Here is a 23545-nt window from a genome sequence, read left to right as displayed (position 1 = left end):
AGCTGACTTCCTGCCCTTTGGGCAGGGGGCTGGACTCGCTGATCTCCCGAGGTCCCTTCCAGCCCTAATGTCTATGAAATCTATGAAATATTAGTGACATGGGCTTTTGTACTAATGCAAATTCCTGATATAGATGCACATTAACCTTGACATGATCATGTAACTATTAAATAGAATTCAAAGGTAATGAAGTGTGGTAATAAATGTTAATGCAGTCAACTGCGTCTTGAATTTTGTTAACGTTTGGAAGAGTTGATACTTAAGTATGAATGATAACACTCCGTGCAAGTGTATAGGTGCATGTAATACAAACAATATTGATAAATCACCTGCAAAAAGCCTGTGGTGTTAGGTTATATTAGCTTAAATGTCAAGCACTCGGGGAAATGCAGGGTTTGATTCCTGTCACCCCTATTTCTACCCATTTTTGCCCCCCTCACATGCACTGAATTCAGGATAGTGGATAGGGTAGAAAAAAATAGTCTGCAGCAGTGTAATTGAAGATGTCATGAAGCATGATTTTCTTTTGTCTTCAACCTAGGTCCATTCAAGAAATGTAGTAATAAAAATAATAATTTGCCCTTCTGTTTGGGTCATGAGCTAGGTTTTGGACTCTTGTATCTGTAGCTTGCCCTACCTAGTTGAAACCAATGAAGTCCTTGGTTATGGGGGGTAGATTCTTTGTGGACCAGTCGGCCACTGGAGGAAAGATAGTATATTTTGCAAATAAGTTGTAAAGCTATTTGCTCACAGCATGGCATTGTCAAGATTCAGGACTTTGGGTTTCAGTTCCAGGGGCTGGAGAGATCATGCTGTCCTGATGAAACCCCTTCTGTCCCTTCAGGCCAACTTTGTCAGTCTACCTTGCCTTATTTGCCACATCCTGAGTCGTAGCCTCCCCGTTCTGCTCCTGCTCTCTCCTCCTCACTTCCTACTGCCCTATTCTTGCCCCCCACCATTTCTCATCCTCCCATTTCAGGCAGGTTGTGTCCTCTTTGCTCTGTAGACACCAGCAGAGGAAGATTTACCAAATCTGTTACCAAGTGTGGCCATCAAGTCCAGCTCAAATCAAATATGCCTCTAGACTGAAACCTACCCAATACTGTTTAAAACTCCAGAGAATTTAGATACCAATCTTAATATATTTTTATTTTATTTTTTTAATTTTTTTTTAAGCAGGGTGGGTTGGGTGGTTGGTTGGTGTGTTTGTTTTCCCCAGAAGCTCATAACAGCCAGATTTGGATGGGTTCTTATAGGGAAAGCATCCGACATCAGGGTAACTCCTGCCAGGTTTCAGATTCCTTCTTTATAGCATGACGGTCTTGGAGCTCTTCAGTGAAACAATTGTAGGAATCTGTTCTTAATGTGGAGAAAATGTATTTTTTTCCCCCAATGTTCTCAGAAACAGCTAAATGATATTAGCTGAAAAGGGCAGACCCTAGCATGGAAGGATTCAGCCCAAACTGTTAATTTGGCAGTTATCTGCAAACTGAAAATAGTATCTTTATTGTCAGAAGTGAATGAGTTGACCTTAATCATAGGTGATGGTGCCAGCTCCTCCTACAATGGATATACTCCAAAGGATTGAAAAGCAATTTAACAGCTAAATCCTCTGCATATTTGTATTTCAGATTCCATTGACCACAATAACATTCATGTCCTGTTCTAAGAGGCATAGCGATTCAGGCATTAACTGAAGGTGTGGTTGCAGTTTAGTGGAGGGATACCTGATATCTGTAATTATGTGCAAGTGCTTTCCTTCTGTACAGACATTTCTTCAATGAAAACTTTGTCTGAATACATCATGAGAACAGCCACTTAATTTAACACTTGTGTGGAAAAACTATTCCTTTATTTCTAAGGCAGCATTTTTAATTATAAGCCCCTTCCTTCAATATTAAACCATAATTAAACTTCTCACCTGATTTAAATTTAACAGCTTTCACTAGTTTTGCATGTCCTGCAGACTGTTAGGCTCTACAAACATCTTAAAATGTACACTTTATACTGAAATTGCAGAGATGCTTGAAGGTCAAGAATGTATTGCACTGCCCAACTTGTGGAAAGCCCGTGTGGCATCTGCCGTGCTTCGGCATGCACAATTGCTCGCATTTGTGAATATCAAATTTGGGAAGTGTTTTGACTATTTTATCTCGGATCATAAAAAAAACCAAAGCATTATTTGTGAATGTAGTGTCCCTGAGCTGGTCCACTAGCACAGGCTGTTCTGTTGGCAGCTCAGGCTGGTGTATCAGCCATATGCCATCCCTGGTGACAACACAGGCCAGCTGAGAGCAAGAGAAGGGCTTCGGTGTTGTCTTCTAGTTACCTGGACTGCTGGCATGACCCATAGGCAGTGTGAAAATGCACATAAGGCTATATCAATGTAAAAACATTCTGCCAGCACGACTTAGCTGTTCAGGGGAGAAGGGTAAAGATGTATGCTTAGCGATTGACATACCTGTGCTGGCAGAAGCCCAGAGTATAGGTACATTTATACAACTAAAAGTGCTGACTTCTTGATGCAAGTGATTTTGCACAGAGCCAGGCTGTGAGCAGCTAGCAGTGCATGCTGGCAAAAATGCAATTCTGTTGGTGTAAGCTGTGTCCACATTGGGAGCTGTGCTGGTATGGTATACCAGTACAGCTTTACTGGCAAAGCACTTCTAACAGAATAGAGGCTGCACTAACTTAAACTGGGGACCAAGAAGGCCCCAGTCAAGTCCAAACTTTGGGAGGTCTAGATGCACCTTAAATTACATTGCCCCCCCACTGTCTTCCCCCTATCCCCAGCTGGAAGGTGCAGTAGTGTTTGGGCCCTTAGGTTTGGCTCCGAAAACATGGACCTTTGTGCACGTTCAGAATAATGTGCCTTTGCCAATGATTGTTGTGTGTAAACACATTTGTGGTGGCAAAATAGAGGCCTTTTGCTTTAAACATAAGGAGTCGTGTTCATTTTGGCTGTCTAGAAACCCATAAAAAAACTCACAGAAAAAGCTATAGCCTTGTAAAGCAGATATTGTTTTTTCAAGCTTATGAAGAGTTGGAGATGAACGAATCCATTTTACTTTGTGCGTTCTTTCACAGACCTGTAGTGACTTATATCATGTGCAGTTTGCATCTACTCAGAGTCAAAGAATGAACAAGGTTCACAACCCAACGTTTTTCTTGGGATGAAAGGGGTGAAGGTGGAACATTTTTGCAATAAGTGTTTGTGATATGACTATAGGAGTTGGAAATGATTGGGAGGGGGAAAAAAGTCCTGATCAGTGTAAACTTAATCCTGTTTCTCCAGGGCATTCTGGTTATTGAAACAAGGAAACGTGAGCTTTGCTCAGCTCAAAGTGACCTGTCCTTGGAATCCCTTGAACCAGCTGGCAAATAGCCATTTTTAATTGGCTCCAAACAGGGCATTGCAATTAGGATCAGCACTTTAAGCATAGAAATGGCTGCTTCCAAGCAATGCTGCCCATTAGAGTGGCTTGACCCTTTGCAGCCCGATAGAGTTTAGTTTTGGAATCAGTATTCATTTGAGCTTTATTTCATCTGTATTGATTGATTTAGATTTCATGGTCCTTAAGTTGTTTCCCCATGTATAGATAATGGTAGTTTCAGGTTGTGTTGAGATGGAAAAAAAAAATAGCCATAAACCTTTTAGGGTAGATTTGCCCACTTCTGGGGAAAAAACAGAACTAAGCAGTGTATGGAGAGAAAAGGGAAGGCTGTTATGGCTCACTGAATAAAAAGTGATTAGAGCAGAATGCAACAGACATTAGTGAAAGGTCATGTGTTTCTATTCCTGTCCTGTGTCATTAATAGCTCTGTTGAAGTGTGTGTGGCTGGGGGGATGAGTTTTGTTTTTAAGCCATGGCTACAACAGTCTGAGACTCCTGATTACCCTAACTGTACCCACGTGGTCTGTACTTGGATGTTCTCTCTGGATATATTTGCCAGCACCTGTGTCTTTACTGTACCCTCTACAGTTTGTGCACTGGCCTAGCTATAGCAGACAGACATTGCAGTGCTGATAATTAGCCAAAATAAGTCCTCTAAAGGAAAAAAATAGCTTGATTCTCAGCACTAATTCCTGTGTTCTTTCTATAACTTTTTAATAGCGTCGCCTTGGAGATGCTGCCAAGAAAGCCATCGGCAAACTAGCAACCAGGACAGTAAAGAAGGGCGATAAGGTATAGTAATGAGACTTCTCACAATAAACATGAGCCTTGTATTTCACTCTGGCAGGAAAAATAATTTACTGTTTCTTCCTCCCTTTCATCTGTTACTGTGTGGCTTGCTGGAGAGGTCACCCTCTGTAATATTTACTGTCTACAGTATGCACAAAAGCTCTAGGTGACTTCTGCTTCCCCAACGGAGAAGTTTTCTTGCCTGTAAACTTGGTGAGCGCTGTCTGGCAACTTGAATGTCAGGTGCTTTTCTGTGCTAGCTGGCCCTGGTGGTTTTGCAGGCAGGAGTACAGAAAGCGTCATGCAGAACCCTGTTTAACCATCATGACGTTTTCTTTACTATGCTCTGTATAAATGATCAGTACCAAAGAAAAGGCAGGGTTAAAATCAGGTAATGCAAGTCGCAGTAAACTTGCAGTTGCATGTATGTTATGCAAAGTGGAAGAAGGCTTAGGGATGAAGATGCACATACAAGTGATTTCTCAACAGTCATGTGTTCTTGGAGTGACACGAGTTGAATTGCACACTAGCTTTTACTTAAAGGATGCTTGGAGCTGTTACAAAATTAAAAATTTTAATCGTCAGGCAGTCCTTAATCTTTACTGCCACATCCTCTCCTTGGATTCACAGTAAGGTTATTTTCTTTGGCACTGCCATCTGAAACTGTAGGAATTGTGGTTGGCTATCACAGAATAATTGATGCACTGTAAATTATAAATCTGTAGGTATTCTTCAGGTTTTTGGTTTTACCAGAGGTTTGCTTATAGCCTCTTTTACTGTCCCTTTGCATTTTGCATCATGCATAGACCTGACTTTAAATAAATGGTATTAAAAAGCAGGCAGTTTCTCTTTGGCCTTTTAGGCCTGTCTGTCTCATCTTTCCTACCAGTACATCTCTAATGGCAGAAGCTTTCTGAATTTGTGCCTGCCTGAAGAGAAATCTGAGGAAGATGTTTTTCCCCAAGCCTGTGTTCTTTTCCTCCCCTCCTCCCCCCCATGCCTTTTGGCTATAAGAACTTTCTGCAATAGATCTTTGCCTACGTGAATATATTTAGAACTTAATACAGAGAGGAAAGATGCTGTCTTCTTGCAAGACTGTTACGTGATATGGAGGTTGCAGTACAGGCAGCAGGAGGCGTATATGTAGTTGAAAGGAATACAGGAATAAATCTGTCATTCATCAGTGCAGCCCATCAGGGTTCTCTGCATGAAATATTGACTGCCTGTTTCCGACAGCAGAGTTGCTAATTTTGTCTTGCTGTGGTTTTTGATGTCCTTGTCTCAGTACTTTGCTGGTGTTGAAAAGAACTGTCTGAATTTGGGCTGGGAGAAAGCACAGTCTGTGTGTGCAGCACAAAGGTTTTAATTGTATACCAACAATGCCATGGATATGCCTACGTGACATCTGTCTTTCTCCAAAGGAAAGCTTAAAATAAGTGAAATTCTTTCTGTCAATGTAGAAACAGTAATCGGAGTGTAATCTTTGTAGCAAAATACTGCAGAGCCAGCAAGCATCCTGACCTGAATCCCTCTCTGCTTAAGAAGGGCATGAGTAATTTTGAGGCTGTGGAGAGGGTTTGAAGATTGAGAGCACGCTGGACTTTTTGAAGCATGGAATGATGGCAGGAGAGGATGTTATTTCTTATTACAGGAGAGGATGAAAGAATATCTTTTAGTATTATACAAAAAAAGTGTGTTATAAACCATAGCCATAGACTAGAACATAGATAAAACACCCTTGAAAATTACTGCCTCCTTGAGTCAATGTGAAGAGATTGTTTATACAAAATGGTTACAGCTGTCTTGTCTTCCTCTAACTTAAATGTCAGGTACATATAAACAGTAGTTTTAGATGAGTGGGTGACTTTGACATGCAGGTAAAACATGTGGGTTTTGGGGCGGGAGGGGAAATGTAGGATTTAATAACCTGTATCACTTTCTGTATCTTCCTCTTAATAGTTGTCTTGCATATCTAGTGCTCCGTGGGCTAGTGGGATTCTTCAGTTGCGAAGTGCCTACATTGCTTTTAATACAGTCATAACTTCTGACTTTAGTTTTCATGCTGTTCATTTTAGGAAACTGACCCAGACTTTGATCATTGTGCTGTCTGCATTGAGAGTTACAAGCAGAACGATGTTGTCCGCATTCTGCCATGCAAGTAAGCTAGCATTTTCTCTTCCTTGGAAAAGGATTTATTCTTCATAAATGTTTGCACTGTGTTTTGGGGCGGGGTTTAAGACCCCTTTGTTTTATTTTATGTATCACAGTCTCTTTTTTTCTAATAATTATATACCAGTATAGGTGTGTGTAATGCTGTAATGCTTAAGACAGGGAGTCTTATTTCAAATGCAGTAGAAAGACTTGCAGTTGATAGCTGGCAGAATTATTGACAATGGAGATCAGGCAAAAGGGGTTTTTAAGAAATAACAGATCAGGAAGCTTTGAATGGCATGAAAGATGCAACCTCGAGTGAGAGAATAAGACGAAAGGAGCTTTAATGACAGAAGAATGGGCAGACCCAGCATCCTGGTTAATGATAGCAAACTGAGGCACAGATGCAGAATTTACACAGTGACTGCTGCAACCTGATGTCTTGCTGTTTCAGCAACTCCAGCTCGGTCAAGCATTCCCCCAGGTCCTAGGAATGCTGTCACTCCAGCATCACTGTCACCTGCATGTTTACAAAATAATCTCCCCACCACTGTCATTGCATTCCCTTGTAATCTTGCTGGGTGGGAAAAATAGATTAGAGATGCTGTCCTGGCACATTTGAAGTGCAACAACCACTTCCGCTCCTGCGTGCCCTTCCTAAACACCCCGAGCCCCCCAGAGACACTATTTTCTTTTCCCTTCCTCCTGATTATTTCCGCTCTTGAACTGATCAATGACATTACTTGTCTCTGATAGATTGCTGGTTTAACTGCTTTTTCACTTGCTGGGTGTTGGTGGGGAATTTAATCATTTGACTGTTGCTGAGGATATTTCCTTTTGTTCTGAAACACCATTTTTATCCTCCTCCTTCCTCCCCTTTTCCACCAACAGGAAAAAATATAAATTACTATGCATATGTGGAGACAAGATGCAATAACTTGCCCTATGCCAAGTATATAAATAGCTTTTTGCATGATACTCTAGAAACAAGTAAGTCGTGGTGTTGAAATCGGGCATCAGTCCCATGTCCCTGAGGGCCATATAGCAGCTCATTATCAGTCTTCTAAATCCTCCTGCAAGCTGTCCTAGATAGGTGGAAGATTTTTCTTCTAATGCGTAATGAATTTCTATTATAAGATATTAAAAGGACAGTGTGAAATTAGTTTGTATATCATACAGTAAAAAAAAAATTTACACACTAGGTTTGTTTCTGTTAGCACCTTAGCTTACTGAAGTTGGAAATGGAATTCAATTTACTTTTATATAAATTCACAGACTTGCTGGACAGTGAAAATGAATGATGCCTGTTTCTTATTTAGGCTCAACACTAGTGCGTGGGTAGCAAACCCTGCAGAGAGATGTCTGTTTAGAAGCTATTGCCATTGAAATGCTGTGTTTAGAAATGCATGGAACAGTTGGTCCTGGCCTTAGATTTTTATAAAGGCTTATTTTTAAGCATTGAACTTTGTAGTCCAAATTTAAGTTTTGGGGTTTTTTTTAAAAACATGTTTTCCCTATTCTTGTGCAAAGATACTTTGTTCCACTTCTCCTTATAAACATTGTAAGACTAATTATTTGCTTCTCTGTGAATTCAAGATGTCATTCAGTTATGTACTGTTTTGCAGCTGAAATGTTTATTGCTGGTCTAGGTTAAGAAAAGGCTGTCCAGAAATTCCAGACTTTTCTTCTTCTCAAGACTTTTTCTTGCAGTTTTGAGTTCATTCACATGTGTGTACGCATACAAATCACTACTCAAAAGTTGGTGTTCAAACTGCTTTTGGGTATACATGAGCTTAGGGCAATCCAAGGTAAAGATTGTGATGAGTACAAAGTTTTTGGCTTGCTTGTATATCAGTTTGCAGTAATTAGATTGTGGCTAATACTTGGAACCAAATGGCGTAATATGATCTAGCCACAAAATGTGTTCTCTTAATGCATTGTAGAGGTAGAGATTTCATTTGAGGTGCACATTTCAGGGAGTTGTTTCTAATGTGTGTTACCAATCCAGCAGGCTTTAATGCATGGAATAAAAGGGTGTCTTTAAAGGAACAAAGTAAACTGCTGCTGAGAGAGAATTGTTTAAAAATTGGATTCATAATACAGACTTTTGGGGGTGGGGGTTAATATGTTGGGGAGGGGGGTGTGCATTTTTAATTAATACCAGCCTAGTTGAGCCAAACACTTCATCTGAAAGGGCAAGTATTTTATGGATTCCAAATCCTACATTGGTCCCAAGAAGAAATGAATACAACTGTGCTTCAACTCCCTTTACTGGTAGATAATAACTAATAAATGAACATCTGGTATTTTCCAGCAGAGGGAAGGTAGTGAATGAAATGGATGGTACTTATTCAGTGTTGTGTGAGCTCAGTCAAGAGCCCATACAAAGAGTAAACTTGCATTTGCGCATCAATTGGGTGGTCTGATTGCAGTGTAAGTACACCCAAGCTAGCTTTAATTTAGTTAGCTTGTATTCCAGTAGCACCAAGGCTTCAGTGGCACAGTCTTTGAGTTATACAAGCTTGCATGAGACCTTGAGCACATACTTTATAGGCTTATCCATCCCACCATTCCTTCGCTGTTTTTGGTACCCACATGAGTTGCATGTAGTTATACCCAAACTTTCATTTTATAGTCGCACTTCTGACTCTACAGATATATCATAACTGGAGCAAAGGAAAATAGATTCTGTTCCCTTACTTCATTCACTTCATATCAAAGTAGTCTCTTCACATCCCCAAATGATAATACTGGCACAGCTGTCTGACAGAGCTGCCTTTGACAGCATGCCAGTTGCTCCATCTGATCTCATCAAGCACCTTGCTTTGCCAATGCTGGTCCCTTGTCAAAGGTTGAGGATCAAGGACTGCAGTAGTAAAGAGAAGGCAGGGCAGGCGAGTATGAATGGTGTTCTTCATGTTGCTTCCTGACTTCAGGGTTGTTCGTTACAGCTGTGTTGGTCTAAGGACACAGGCAGACAAGGTTCTTCGGGTAAATGTGATCTCTTTTGTTAGACCAACTATATTCATGTTTTAGCCAGAAACCCACTCCTTTTCAGCACAACACTTCACCCATTCACTGGAACCCCTTGGAATCTAGCTGGAATCCAAAAAAAAAAGTTAACCATCTTACATGGCAGTATAAAGCACTGGTGCACAGTCAGAAATCAGCCAGTAGCTCTGCTCTTACCTCTGGAACCACTGACAGAAAGCAAGCTACAATGTTTTACCGGGTGGTAAAGCTGAAAATGAGCTTAGACTTTATCTTCCAGCTTCTAAGTAGGCCTGAGACAATGGAAAGAAAAACAATGTCTTAGCGACACTTGGTTGTAACTCTTTAATTAACCCGTGTCAGCTTTACAAAACTTTCAAATTACTACATCTTGATTTTTATTTTGCCAACTCCTTTTTTCTGTTCTGAATGTATTTCTTCCTACTTCCTGTATTGGGGGGGGGGCGGAAAAAACCCTTATATCTGTGCTACATCAAGAAGCAGCTGACAGATGTACAAAGCACAATGGGAAACTGCTAAAAAAAAATTATGGCAGTTATATACGTGATGGTAAAAAGGTAAAACGTATGTAAATATAAATTGCTTGCTTGCTAATCAGCCAGGTACACTCAGGTTTCCCTGTAGTTCTGAAGCACTTAAGTTGCTTGTACATTTCCTAGATTATTTAGGAATCTTGATTGGTTTATACTTAGTTTTCCATATTCTGGGATATTGTTATAATAAATTAACTTGTTTATGTATATGTAGCAAGCTGTTTAATCTGACTCTACAAAAATAAAGTATTGCAGTCATTTTTATGCCATCAGGAATCCTGACAGATCGCAGCTCTGCCCCAGCCCACGCTGTCGCTGCCTCAAGATCCCAGAGTGTCCCTGGCCCTGTCCTCCAGCCTCGCTTCCAGCTGCAGCCCAGTCTCAGCCGCCTGGCTGCACACCCTGCCCACACAGATCCTGCCCCCAGCAGTGGATGCAGGGCAGACAGGCTGGGGTGCCCGAGCAGCGGGGTTTGGTCCAGCACAGAAGCCTGTAGGACCCCCCACGTCGGGGCCTGCTGGGAAATGGAGTCTGCTGGGGGCCTGATCCAGCCTGCTGACCAGTCTGTCCCCACCCCTGTTTTAGCCCTTCTCACCTTTTCTTTTTCTACCACTTCATACTGGGTGTACCCTTTGAGGGTGAGCCCTTAACTTTCAGAAGCCAGTCATCTCAGGGGTCCTTCAGCTGGACTGACCTGGATGCTGTTCAGCTGGTGCATACTGAGAGGCATTGCCCAGCCACAGTCCTAATTCTAAACACTTGAAGCACCAAAACTTGGTGCTTGGTATTTTAAAACTTGGTGACCAGAAACAATGACTTCTGCTCATGAGCTGCAGGTAGATTTTTTGCATGTTGATTGAACAAAACTATCCAGTGAATTGTCTGATGTATCGGTACATTAAAGCTTTTGTTTAGTTCAATAAAAAAGTTCCTGTGTATTTGTCATTGAATTTGAATCATCTTCCCCATACAGTTTAACACAAATGAGAGTCGACCTGTTCTTAGTAAAATAAGTACAAGATTAAAATTGATGTTTTAAATCAAGGCTTCTTGCTTGCTGATTTAAAGCCAACCTATCCTGCTTCACAAGATCTTAATCTCTCTGCCTTTCTTCTCACTCCTTCCTCTTCCTCCACCCTTCCAGTATGATATTTGCAGTCAGTAATGAAGCAATAAAAACAAGCCAGTTTATTAGCTAGATACGAGGAAATGTGTTGTAATAATTAGAAAAATAACCAGAGTCCTCTTGGCCAAGAGGAGCCAAATGGAAGGGTTGGATTCTTTCTACTGTGCCTGTGAAGGAAGCTGTAATCATTGCAGTGGGATTCAGTGACATGTGACGTCCTTGCAGGGTTTTTTTTCCTGTACTCGGTGTGAAAGTAGCATTTCATTTTGTAGTTACTAAATTGTGCTCTCTGGTTAAAGTGCTCATCTGGCACTCTCATCCATTGGTACAGAGAGGCTTCTGTTTGGGGCAGATGCACAATAAGCAGGGCCCTGTGCACTCGGCAGTAAGTTGGATCCGAGTCTGTGGCAAGACTTCAGGTTTCTGGCATGCACTCTGGTGCTGAGTTTTGTGACAGATGGGAAATTCTGCGGCAGATTTAAGTAAATTCAATAAAAATCTTCTTTCCAATTACTGAAAATGACCAGTAGCAAGAGGACAGTATCCCTTGTGTGCATCCTGTTATATAGAATGTACTCTATATAGTCTGCTCTGCCTCTGAGTTGAGTTGTGTTCAGTACCAAGAGCTGGCAAACGTCGCCGGTTGCTCTTTGTGTTTTGATGAGATGGGACAACTGCCAGATGTACCCAGCCTAACTCAAAACAGGGAACCCTGGTCATTTTTTAGACATCTTAGCCTGGGGAGCATTTGTCTAGAACTGTTCTCTTGCCCTTGTCATATTTATATAAGTAAATAAATATATCAAGAAGGAAAGGCAAGACTCTTGAATAACTTTTCTACAAAAAACAGCTTCCATTCCATTTTCCTGATTATAGCTCTGGAATAGGAGGAAGAGGGAAGCCAGAGTGAAAAGGGAGAATGCCAAACTGAGATGATAGGGAATGCTGAGTAATAGGGAAAGAGAAGTAAAGAAGCAAGTTTAGAGAAAAGTACAGAGGGGAAAAGAGCGTCTTTAACTTGTTCAGTTTGGGAGCTGGGGGAGTGGAAAGAACTAAATGCATCAGGAGGACGAGAAAAATGGACAGAAAACAGCTTACAGAAAAACAAGAAAGGAGTGGGAGGAAAGAGCAAACGAGGTAGCTCAATTAATTTAAAAATGAACATCAGGTTGAAGCCAAGTTGATCCAGTAGAATGGGTGCACACATGTTTTGAGCCTTTGCTGGGAAAATGGAAGAAAGGGAGTCATGACAAAGACTATGCTGGCTGTCTTCTCTCTCTGGAATGGCATAAAGAAACCACCCTGTCGGATGCAAATGGGTCTCTGTTTGTATATGCACTCACAGAAGATTAAGTATGTTTTAGGAGTAGAAACCATCAGCATGGGGAGAGCCTCTACTGCCACAGAGCTGATGGGTTAGAGCATGGGGCACTCAGCTTTTCCCTGCCAGCATCTGGTTGCTGGTGGACTCTAATCAGCATGTGGTAGAAGAGCTGCCAGGGACTGCTCCTATTCATGGCTTGGGAACGCTGCATGTTGGCCTACAGGAGGACAGGAAGAAACATACTTTCCTTTTCTTTTCTTTTTTTTTTCTGATGGTAAAAAGCACAAAAACTCTCATTCATGCCGACCTTTACAAACTTTGTCGTTATCGCTGTCGTTTTATATCTGCTCTTCAATTTAAGCAAAACCCCAAGCAGAGCCTGATCCATAGCATCAATGCCAGCAAGATATGTTTAGGAAGAGAGAAAAAAACAGCAACCTCCTACTGATTAATATAAATAAAAGCTTTTGTTGGACTGTGATTTCTGGAAAATATCGATAAAGGTCCCCAGAGCTGAGAAGGTTTCAGAACAATTAGCAAAGAGGTCAGAAAAGGAGTTCAGGTGATCTGTTTTTTAATCTTATCAGGCTGTGCGTACAATCATATACCATTTGCTAGGTACACATTGGAATTCGTATCACACGGTGCCTAATCTGATCTGCGTGCTTTTATAGCGCTAAGCACTGATCAGCTGGTAATGACATATTAAATCTGTTTTCATACTGATGTCTTGATGTCTGCCATTTCCCCAAAATATTAGATTGTTAGGAATGTATGGCCCCCTCTAAAAACCCAACTGTGGAGTTTTAAAAAGAAATGTAAGTAACTAACAGCAATAAATTGCCTAAGATGCCACAGTAACGTAATTGTGTACTACTGGATTGCAAGTCAATTCCTATCCCCAAAGGACTGCTGAACAGCATTTTCTGTGCTCCCACAAGTGATAAACAGAAAAGGTTAATAGCTAACAACATCAGAAACAAGCATTTTTTTAATACAGTACTCTAAAGCTGAGCAAGAAACATATCCTGGTTTTTTTGCATGGATGTTTCTTCAGTGTACTTTGCCTTTATTAAGAATGCTAGAGAGAAAAGTAGAGAGACCAGGCAAGCTGATGAGGACAGACACTGTTTCACCAAGGAAGTACAAGTCTCATACCTTCAAAATACCATGCATACCAATTATCTTTAGCTCAGCTCTCCATGCCATGTAGCAGACCAGCCCATGAATACAGGAACTATGGCTTTGTTCTAAAAATTGACTGCAGGTAATATTACAAGCTTTCATATGTCTGTCTCTGATCATATATCAGGAATATTCGTTCTTTCTTTCTCTTTCTCTTTCTCTTTCTTTCTCCTTCCCCTTCTCTTTCTTTCTCTCCTGCAAATTCAACCTTGTCTGGAAATGTCAGGCTAAAACCTTCCCTTTCAATAATTTTCTGCACATCAGTTTAGGCCCCTACTTGTACATGTGCACCTTTGGTTAAGTCTGGTGGTTGGCACACATGTAGTAAACTGGAAATTAATGCTAGTGATGAACTATAATCCCCGACACTCATGCTATCAACACAAGAAAGATTGCTATCACATGTACTTCCTCTCTGTTTTTAATGATTTCTGGGGTAGATTACTAGCGTGACTTACTGGACTCTTGCAAGGTAGCTTCCTAGCGATGCATCTTGTAATCCACTTCAAAATTTTCCCTCGGTAGGGAAGGAGAATCTGAAATCAAGAACAGAGCTTCTCTTTTTAATATAGGCCCAAATTCCATGCTGAGCCTAGTCCCATCCGACACAAGTACAACCTGAAGGAGGCAAATGTCTTCTGTTCCCACTCCCCCTTTTTCTGAGTAGCTCTGGGAGCCAGCACAGCCATCTGTGGGTTGTGTAATAGCCAGATCATCTTGCTTGAGCTGCTACCTCTTCCCTCACTGAGATGTCAGAACAAAGCTGCTTCTCAATTAGCAGCAATTCTCACTTCATCGGTCTGTGTTCATTCAAAATCAGACCTGTTCACATTAGTAGCTTGACTTCGGCATTCAGAGCAGCTAGAAAAGAATTACCTCCTTTCTAAACATGGGGACTTGTGAAAGGAATAGGTTAGAGTAGATTACTTTTAGTTCATGACAGTGCTGTACAAGGTAGAAAAGCTGCTGGTACCAGTTCCTGCCACACCTACACAGTCAGAAATGTGCCACAAGTAAGGCCAAGGGCACCCCTTTGCTAAGTGTGTTATTAGCATCCTTTTCCACTCCTATGATTACATTAAACCAGTGCTGTGACCCTTATTTTAATAGATCTGAAAATAAACTTCTGCAAGCCATTCAGATCCATCATCCAATGCAGATTTCCTGCTGTGCAAGTAGAAGCCCATGTTGCTTTCTTGTCTTCAGAAGATCTGTTTATAATGGAGTGGTAGTTGACTTGTCCTTTCCAATTCTCAGAAGGTATTTTTACATACCTTTTGAGAGTGACAAAAGCCAGTAAAGAAATAAGGTCTGGTGTGTTTGGTTTACTGAAAATTACTTTTAAAAAAAATTCAAATTTATCTTTATATATCTGTCTTCTAATGACACTGCTCTCACTGCTTCATTGGGAACAGGGTCTTGGAAGAGCCCTAGAGTGTGCTGACAACACAGTGAAATGACATGCAGAGATACCTAAATTAGTTTGGATACCAGAAGCAGTGTAGTTGCATGAGTGTGGTGCTCCAGCCAACCCAGTATACCTTGCCTCCCAACAGGGTAGATACAATTGTATTGGAAGAGATGCTGCATTTTGAGCAAGGGGCTTGGGATTTGGTTATAGCGGACTTCTTCACTGTTTCTACTTAACTGGTTCATACATACTATACAAATCTCTCTCCAAGGTTGCTTATAATCTTGTCTTTATCTGCTTTTTTCCAGGCATGTTTTCCACAAAGCCTGTGTGGATCCTTGGCTAAGTGAGCACTGTACCTGTCCCATGTGTAAACTGAACATTTTGAAGGCACTGGGAATTGTGGTAAGTTATATCGTTGTGACCTTCATTTTGTTCAAGTTTTACAGAATCACAGAAATGCAGAGGTGGAAGGGATCTCAGGGTCACAGTCCTAGCCCGTCACTGATCTGTTGTGAAAAATTTCTGGTGAGGGAGATTCCACCGCCTCCCTAGCTGGCCTGATCCAGTGCTTCACTATTTTTATCATTAGAAATGTTTTCCTGATACATAACCTAAATGTATTTCACTGAAAATCAAGCCAGTTTCTTTGTCTCTTACTCCAGTGGGCAAAGTGACCAGTTGATTGCTGTTCCCTTTAACACTTACATACTGAAATGCTGTCAGTGAGCCCTCTTGTAGTGCATCAGTCCACAGGTCCATATAGCCCTACCTCCTGTCTCTGATGGTGGCCTCCCAAGAGACCTTTCTGCCACTGTTTCTGTCTGGGGAGCACAGAGGTGAATTCTTTTGTCACAGGGATTAATAAAGAAGATGAGGAAGGGCATAGCAAGAGATGTAAGGGTAAAGAGAAATTTCATTCCATGCCTACAGCGGCTGTTAAGTCAAGCATGACAAAGAAGGAGTCGGGCCTATATTTCTAGCCCTTTTAATGACAAACCAGAGACACTTTCTAGAAAGAGCTGCACATGGCACATTGTGGGCAGGTGCTTTTTGTGATTAACGCAACCAAGTTTGTTAAAGGAGAAACGGTAGGATTTGACAAGCATTTTGTTATAGCTTCACTGTGCAAGGAGAGTGCAGAGAGAATCTGGTTTCGTGGTCAATGGAAGTAAACTTGCTGTTAGGTAAATTAGGTGTTGTGTATAGCCTATTCAGCTCTCTCCTGACTCATGATCTGGACCTCTCTCACCTGTATATGCTTCTCTTCAGGGTTCCTGCTTGAAAGTGAAGAGGTAGCTGTCTGTTATAGAGAGACTGTTACAGATTGTTTGGTGTTTTCTCTGTTTAGAAAGCTTTCTCAAACAATCTTGGATAAAGGGGAAATGTGTGACTTTGCAAGCTGCCCACACGTAGAAAGTCTAGCATTTTATTGTGGAAATACTGTTTTTCAGCCAAATGTGCCGTGCACAGATAATGTAGCTTTTGACATGGAAAGGCTCACCCGAGGCCAGCCACCCAACAGACGATCGGCACTTGGTGACTTTGCCAATGACAGTTCGCTCAGCCTTGAGCCTTTGCGCACATCTGGCATGTCGCAGCTTCCACAGGATGGGGAACTGACCCCACGGTCAGGGGAGATCAACATTGCTGTAACAAGTAAGTGGGGGTTGGCCTTCATTTGAGCTCTGTGGTTTGCTTTGCTGTGTTTCTGCACACCAGGGCAGTGGTAAAGATTTCCTTACAGCAGCGATTCTCAATCAGGGTGCCAGGGAATCCTGGGGTGCCATAACATCCTTTTGAGGGTGCCACACAACGTTAGCACTGTTAGACGTACAAACATGATTCACAATATAAATCCAAGGATTTCAAATAGGAATCCAGAGTGCTAAAAACATTCTGAACCGTTACGGTCTTTCTGAGTTCTTTGCAACAGAAAAACTGCTCTCTTTTTTGCATAGTCAAAAAAATGAGTGAAAACTAAAAGCTGGCATTTTCAGAGGTGGGGCCTGAACTTTAACAAGATTGAGAACCACTGCCTTACAGAGAGAAAAGTGATCACTCTGTTCATACAAGAAAAGTACACGCTTTTCAAATAAACTAATTAAAGCGGGGGCTACATTGCAAATGCTTATTATTAATATGTACATTCTTCATATAACATGGAACAAACATACAGCAGGGTTCAATACAAACTGACAGTTTGGGAAGTTTTGGTTGCTTCTACTGTTTTACTATATTAAAAATATATTGTGCAGATGCTTAACTAGTTTGCTGGTTCTAAATTAGCATTGTTACAAACAAACCCTTTTGCAATTTCTGTGTCACATTTAAAAATTCTTTTGCTGGCAACAGAGATCCAAAAGGCTGACTTTTGTTATGCTTGCCCTTTTAATTTGTAATTTGTTGCATTTGATGTTGAGGCTTCTGAACCTTGCATAACCTAGGAATTTCATGGCCTCAGAAGACTGCTACTGAACTGCTTGACCAAACTGTTCACAGGCTCCTCTTTTTAAAGGAGCAACTGGAGAAAATTCCACTGAGCAGATTCCACCTTGGGCTGCTGATGTATAAATAGGCCTCTGTGAATACTGCACAGTGTGCATGGAATTGCATCATTTTCTAAATGCTGTAGACCAGTGATTTGATGCACAGATAGCTGGCATGGTTTTTTTTTCTCTTTCACTGTTTAAAAAAAAAATAGCTTCCGTGGTTCAAGACAGTTTAAAGTAAGGAGACAATTTTGCCTAACTACTCATCCAGCCTCTCGAAGTCAGAGACACTGCTTGGTATTCTTAGCTCTCTAAGACGGTATTTTTAGTCCTGTCCTTTCTGGAGCATTTCTTCAGATGCTACAGCAAAGGAAGCTTGCCATAGAAAATTATTCTTGTCTTGACGAGTGTAATCAGTTCCAGAAGTGTGTTGGTCTCATGAGCAAATAAAAACTTGGAACCGAGTTCATTTGCAAAACCGACAAGTCTTTGTCTGGCATCTGTCAACTACTAGTGCAATCCCTTACTCAAATCTCTCTTGAAGACAAATTAATCCTGGTCTGTGTTTGTGTAGTGTTGAAAGCTTGCCTACCCACAACAAAGTTGAATAGTTTAACTGCTCAATTTCCTTGACTGTAGGTGTGTTAGAACTGTCTACTCTCAGCTGTAGTTACCTGCATTCAGCTGTGTTGCCATAGTAAAGAACTGAGAACAATAAGCAGCAATTCACCCTGATGGATATAAATTAAATTTAAAAAAGCTGTACAGGCATTTAGCTTTGTGCATTGCGCGCCTTAATTGATACATTCATGTTGAACCTAAAATATGTATTCAGCAATGCAGATCTGCAACAAAATCTATTAGCATCTGTAGAAGTTGTCAGGAAGGGAGAGTATCACAACTAATAATGCCTTTGTTTGTTGTCCACTGTTTTTAATATTAGCATCAAGGTTTTCCGCTTTAAAGTACCTGTATGTACTATTTATATTCTGTTAAAGGTGAAGTCTCCTTTTCAAACAGCACTTCCTTCCATGTTGGAGAAAATTTGTTAGAGTTATGCTTAAACACTGGGTGGGTGGCCCTGATTTTTGTTTTAAAATAGAACAAAAGCATTTGCTTTGGAGAAAAAAGGAATGTGCTGAATTCTATGAGTGTGCATGCAAATATTTTTTGAAGAGAGACAGTCTGAGCTAAGGAAAGCCAGCCTCAGCAGTGTTCTCTAACTGTAGGAGAGGTAGGAGTCTTCATTTACATTCTCCCTTGTTTTGCATTTCACTTGTCATCAAGTGATCTTTCTCGCTAACCTTTGGGCTGAGTCAGGAGATGTTGTTGTGCCATGCTTTTTTCCACACCTCTCTCCACTTCTTCTTTGCTAGCCTTCTCCACTAACTCTATGGCTAACCTCCTTCTGCTTCACTTCCCGGTGCCAGTCATGGCTTAAAACCCTGTTGCCTTCTGCCAGTGTTTGAGGGATATGTTGACATCGCTTTGACATAAGCCTTCTCCCACGAGTGATTTCCTCCCTTTCCTTTGTCAACAGAAGAATGGTTTATTATTGCCAGTTTTGGCCTCCTCAGCGCCCTCACACTCTGCTACATGATCATCAAAGCTACAGCTAGCTTGAATGCTAATGAGTAAGTACACGTTAAAATACATGTGTATACTTGGTTTTGGTGCATGCGTCACAGGCGACGCTGGGAAGAAATGGCAGGAGGAGAAGGAGGGAGTGCCTTCTCTCTCTTGTCAGGTATAAGTCTCTCTGTTAAAACTTTTCAGTGGATTACTACCCGTGCACATTCGTGGTAAGGTATGTCTGGCTGGGTTGCCTGAAAGTGGCTTCTCACTAAAACTGTTTGTATGCGAGATTAAAAGGGAGAGATGGTAAGCTCCCTAGCATTTGTACCAGCTTCTTATGAGCTGAGTGATCTTTCTCCAATACAGAAATACAGAAGCAATAATGGAAAATGGGGAAAGTACAGAAATGGCAACATTTCACCACATTCTTCCATCCAGTGACTTGAATCCCCACCTACAGCCACCTCCCAAGTGGCTCTCCAGTCAGATCCCATAAATCTAAGCAGCTTCCAACTCTGCTGTGAAGTTAGGCAGCCCCATTCTAGTCTGTCCCTTGTGCATGAAAGATTCCAGGTTAATTGCTTAAGTGCTACCTAATATGCTACACATCAAGCAAGAAGGCGTCTCTGCTGATCACTGTGCCACATACTACTTGACTCTCCTAAGATTTGCAGGAAATGCTAGGTTGTTATAGATGCGAGAGAGGAAAAAGCAACAAAGCTGCTTGTGTTCTTCTCCATATAACAACTGGGGCTAACTTTGCACCCTTTAGCTGATACACCAGTAATTCAGCATGAAGATGAGGGTCGTCTTTCATCTTGCAAGATGAAACTAGCAGGAAGGAGGACTGAAATGAGTAGAAGATGGAACATAGTCTGAGGGAGCTCATTCAGCAGTACCCTCCAAGTGATGTTCCCCTCTGTTTCCCTCTCCCACGTTTCCTGCAGTTTTAAACTCATCTGATTTAGGGCACACCTTCTGTGTTCATGTGCATATGCAAAAGATAAAATACTGTTTTCACACCACTCATCACTACTACAGAGTTGCTTAGAAGTGATTGACTGTAAGAGATGCTGTTTAAAAGACTGCTTCCCTTTGGTCTTAATTTATAGTGTGGGGTGTTCCCTGGGTATAGAGAGCATCTTCCAGGAACTAGTTTGACTTGACAGGTACTTTTCCTCTCAATTCTTAGATAATGGGTTTATGGAAGGGAAGAAATGAGAAGAGTTTCTTCTGCATTCAGAAGTGACTCAAGACTGACCTCCCAAAAGTAACTGCATGACCACATTCCAGAATCCAAAGCCTCCGTATGTTGGTCAGTCTTCCTTAGCAGAAACATTTTGGTGTCAGGTGAATATTCCGCAAGTCTCGTAGCCAGCTCTCAAACCGCTGGCAGTGTTGCCCTAAGGCTTTCTGATGACATGCATTTTCATCATGATGTGAACAGTGATATGCAGTGCACAAACCCCTTGCACAGTTTACTTTAGCTGCATGTAATTGCTCCTTTTTGATATTTTTTTACGCGATTGTTATGCAACTGTGAGCAGTATTGTAATTAATACTACTATTTCCTTTTTTCACCCCACAGAGCAGAATGGTATTGAAGAAATGCTTTTGGACTGGTTGCCTTGGAAAGACCCACCTTTTTATGCATCGTGTATTGATCCACACAGCACAAGCAGTTATATTTAGTATATTTTATTTTTCCTAAAATTTGCTGATGCCAAAGCTTTGTATTAAGGAAACAATGAAGAAATAAAGGACTTTAATTACAAAAACTTTATTCTGAGGTTGAATTTTATTTTCTGTGAACCTTTTGTATTGAGTTGTTTCAGTGTTTGTTTCATCCTCTGTTGAAATTTGCATGTATTCTTTAACCTTCTCTTGTGAATGACTTATAAGCTCTGCTAATTAATCTTTGCTTAATCTTTCCGTGAATGACTTCTCCTTTTCCTTTGGGAGGCACAAACTAGTAGATGGAAGCTTTGCAAGATGCTGTTTTAATACTGTCATGATAATCCACCTTTAGCACAGGTTAATGACAGTGTTGCCAGACTTTTTCTTACCAGCTTATAGTTGGTCAAGTTTCTGGATCCAGCATCTTGAGTCCTTTTTTTTTTTTCTGCTTCTAAAACTCAGTTCAGGAATATTGTCTTCATTTCTCGTCCCTTAACTTTTTTGTGTTGTGCTAGGAAGCTAGCAGTGTGCTCCTCTAGCTTCATCAACCACAGGAGGTTTGGAGTGTTGTTTTCTGTTTTAATATTGCAACACGTTTTTCAGACTTCTTAAGCACCCTTCCCCCAGCACCCTTTTTCATGGGAAGTGGAGCCTGTCTTAACCACTTCTTCATGCAGCAATAGTAAGCAAGAGGTAAGAGTTTCCCTCCCCTTTCAGTTCCTAAATTTCTTTACAGATTAGTATTATTTAGTAAAGGGTCTAGTTCATGTTAACTCATAGGCAGTTGTGAAACGCTGCTAATATCTTTCTATAAGTTGGAAACCCTGTGAACAAGCCCTTTCCTGCCAAACTCTGCTTTGGGGGGCTAATGTAGCAGAGGGAGTGGGGGATAGTATCTATCCCATCCCATCTCATCTCATCTCATCTCAAGCTGTTCACACAAACTTACTTATCCAACCGGAGAGTAAGTAATAGCTTACTGTTCAGGTAAAAATGCACGCACTGTCTTCACTATTGAATGTGGAGCTGGTTCACAGCCAAGGCCTAATGTTTAAATTAATAAGATTGGCTGGTGCATTGGAGAAACCAGTAGATGGAGGAAACCATAAGCTGATCAGAGTTAAAACCTGTTGCAAGTGGGCTTTTTCCCCTGGTATCCAGCTTTAACTGACATCTGAAATCTAACATTTTTAATTAAACTAAACTATTGAAAAGAGCCATTTGTACTATGATAGGATTTAGTTTTTTAAATGTATTGGGAATAGGGATTTTTTTAATGTATAGGCACTTTTAGAATTTAGGAAGGCAGCCAAAATCTACATTAAAATAGTTGTTTAATTCTTAGCTGTCAAAGAGCTTTCAGCTGAGAGAGCAGCTTTTAAAATTAGAAATGAAGTGTCTGATTGTTTCAATATATTTAATAGATTTTTTTTTTTAAATAAAGCCTCTGAAATTTTCAAGGAATCACAAATACAGTCAATGAAGAAAGCAGTGAATCAATTTTGGGAATCTTGGATGGATTTAAGAAGGGGAGGGGGAACGACCCTATATATAATGCCCTAGAACTGACTGCTGATAAAACCTTGTTGAATACTGATATTGAGACAGATGAGTGAAGTACAGTACAATATGATGCACAAGCTAGAGAGTTCAGTGATTTTCATTTTTTGTCCCTTTACTAACAGTATGAGACAACTGAAATAGTATGTTAAATACTCCCATTACCACCTGGGATTATAGTCTTCAGGTTATTTTTCAAAGTATATAAAGAGCTATTTCTGAAAAAATCAAACTTTAGGGCCCAGATGCTGAGGGACACTGCAGCCAGGGCTGTTTCACACTTCTTCAACAGGCCAACGCCACAAGTGAAGAGCTGGCTTTTTACTGTTACCAGGGATAAAGTTAACTAGTTTCTAGGTTCTAGGCTGTGACACCTCCACCCCTGTTTCTTCGTCCTTTCACTTTGTTTTGAGTTTTCTGATTGTTGCATCCATTAGATGCTCACAGAGTAGAGAAGCTGGCTAACTGAAGTTCAAACCAAAGATAAAACTACCTTACTGTCATTCACTGAGTAAGACTTTGTACCACCCCAGGAAGGTGAATACGTGTGTGCTTCTGGGCCACCAGAAGAACAGCCTGAAGTTGTTCGCCATCCACTACTTTTAGGTATAAAGGCTTCAAGCAAGGGCTTGTCAGCTCCTCTTGCTGCGATTGTATACAAAGAAGTATGTCCTTCAGCATGCTCTTCCTTTTGCCAAACGTTGCTGCCAAGGAGGGAAAAACATTTCTGGTGACATTTGGCTGTCTTGCTACTTTACATATTCCTAGTGTCCAAATGGATCATTCAGTGCAAAGAGCCTGAGGTGTGCCCTGACCATATCTCCGTGTCAAGAGAAAAAAGCATTGCAGAGTCAGCTGTTCTTAGCAGGGAGCATCTCCGTTTCCGCACAGCACCCGGCTCTACGCAGCTCTGAACTCTGCTGCATAAAACTGTAAATGCAAAGGGACCCCCGGTAGCACCTGGCATATATGCAACAGCACTACAGTAACTTGTTAATACATGCCATTGTACTGCACCTATCCCCGCAGCACATGGTGAAGCTATTGTCAGTTATAAGCTCACATTCATGTTGAATGGTTTTCTCTAATTAAATACTGAAAAAATAATAGCAAGGTGCTGGATGTATTTAAGATGTATTTATGTTGACCTTCGTAAACAGGACTAATGCACTTTGGTTTGCTTTCCCCATCTAAGGGATAGCGAGGCCTCTGTAGTCTTTCTTGGGTCTTCTTGGTAGCTGCAAAATGGGAAGAGTATACTGTGTCTTTGTCGGAGCATTGCTAGAAGTGTGCATGTTGCTGCATGCTACTGAGA

At 41.1% G+C, this 23545-nt stretch overlaps 1 protein-coding gene across 2 annotated transcripts in view; it reads left to right on the top strand.

Annotated features, from left to right (window-relative positions):
* RNF130 (ring finger protein 130) overlaps positions 1 to 23545 on the top strand; it is a 77110-nt gene that overhangs the window by 40041 nt on the left and 13524 nt on the right. Inside the window, exons 4-9 of one of the 2 annotated variants that reach the window (XM_019535206.1) lie at positions 4116 to 4187; positions 6260 to 6342; positions 15235 to 15331; positions 16381 to 16585; positions 18959 to 19052; positions 20582 to 20776. In XM_019535206.1, the coding sequence (XP_019390751.1) occupies positions 4116 to 4187; positions 6260 to 6342; positions 15235 to 15331; positions 16381 to 16585; positions 18959 to 19052; positions 20582 to 20597 (567 nt within the window). In that variant the 3' untranslated portion in view covers positions 20598 to 20776. Of the gene's footprint in view, positions 1 to 4115; positions 4188 to 6259; positions 6343 to 15234; positions 15332 to 16380; positions 16586 to 18958; positions 19053 to 20581; positions 20777 to 23545 lie in introns of those variants that run through there. The other variant, XM_019535208.1, reaches the window with a different exon arrangement.

The sequence above is a fragment of the Crocodylus porosus genome, unplaced genomic scaffold, assembly GCF_001723895.1.
Source record: "Crocodylus porosus isolate Cpor-Errol unplaced genomic scaffold, CroPor_comp1, whole genome shotgun sequence".
Taxonomy (NCBI): domain Eukaryota; kingdom Metazoa; phylum Chordata; order Crocodylia; family Crocodylidae; genus Crocodylus; species Crocodylus porosus.
This window is presented reverse-complemented; position numbering and strand designations above follow the sequence as displayed.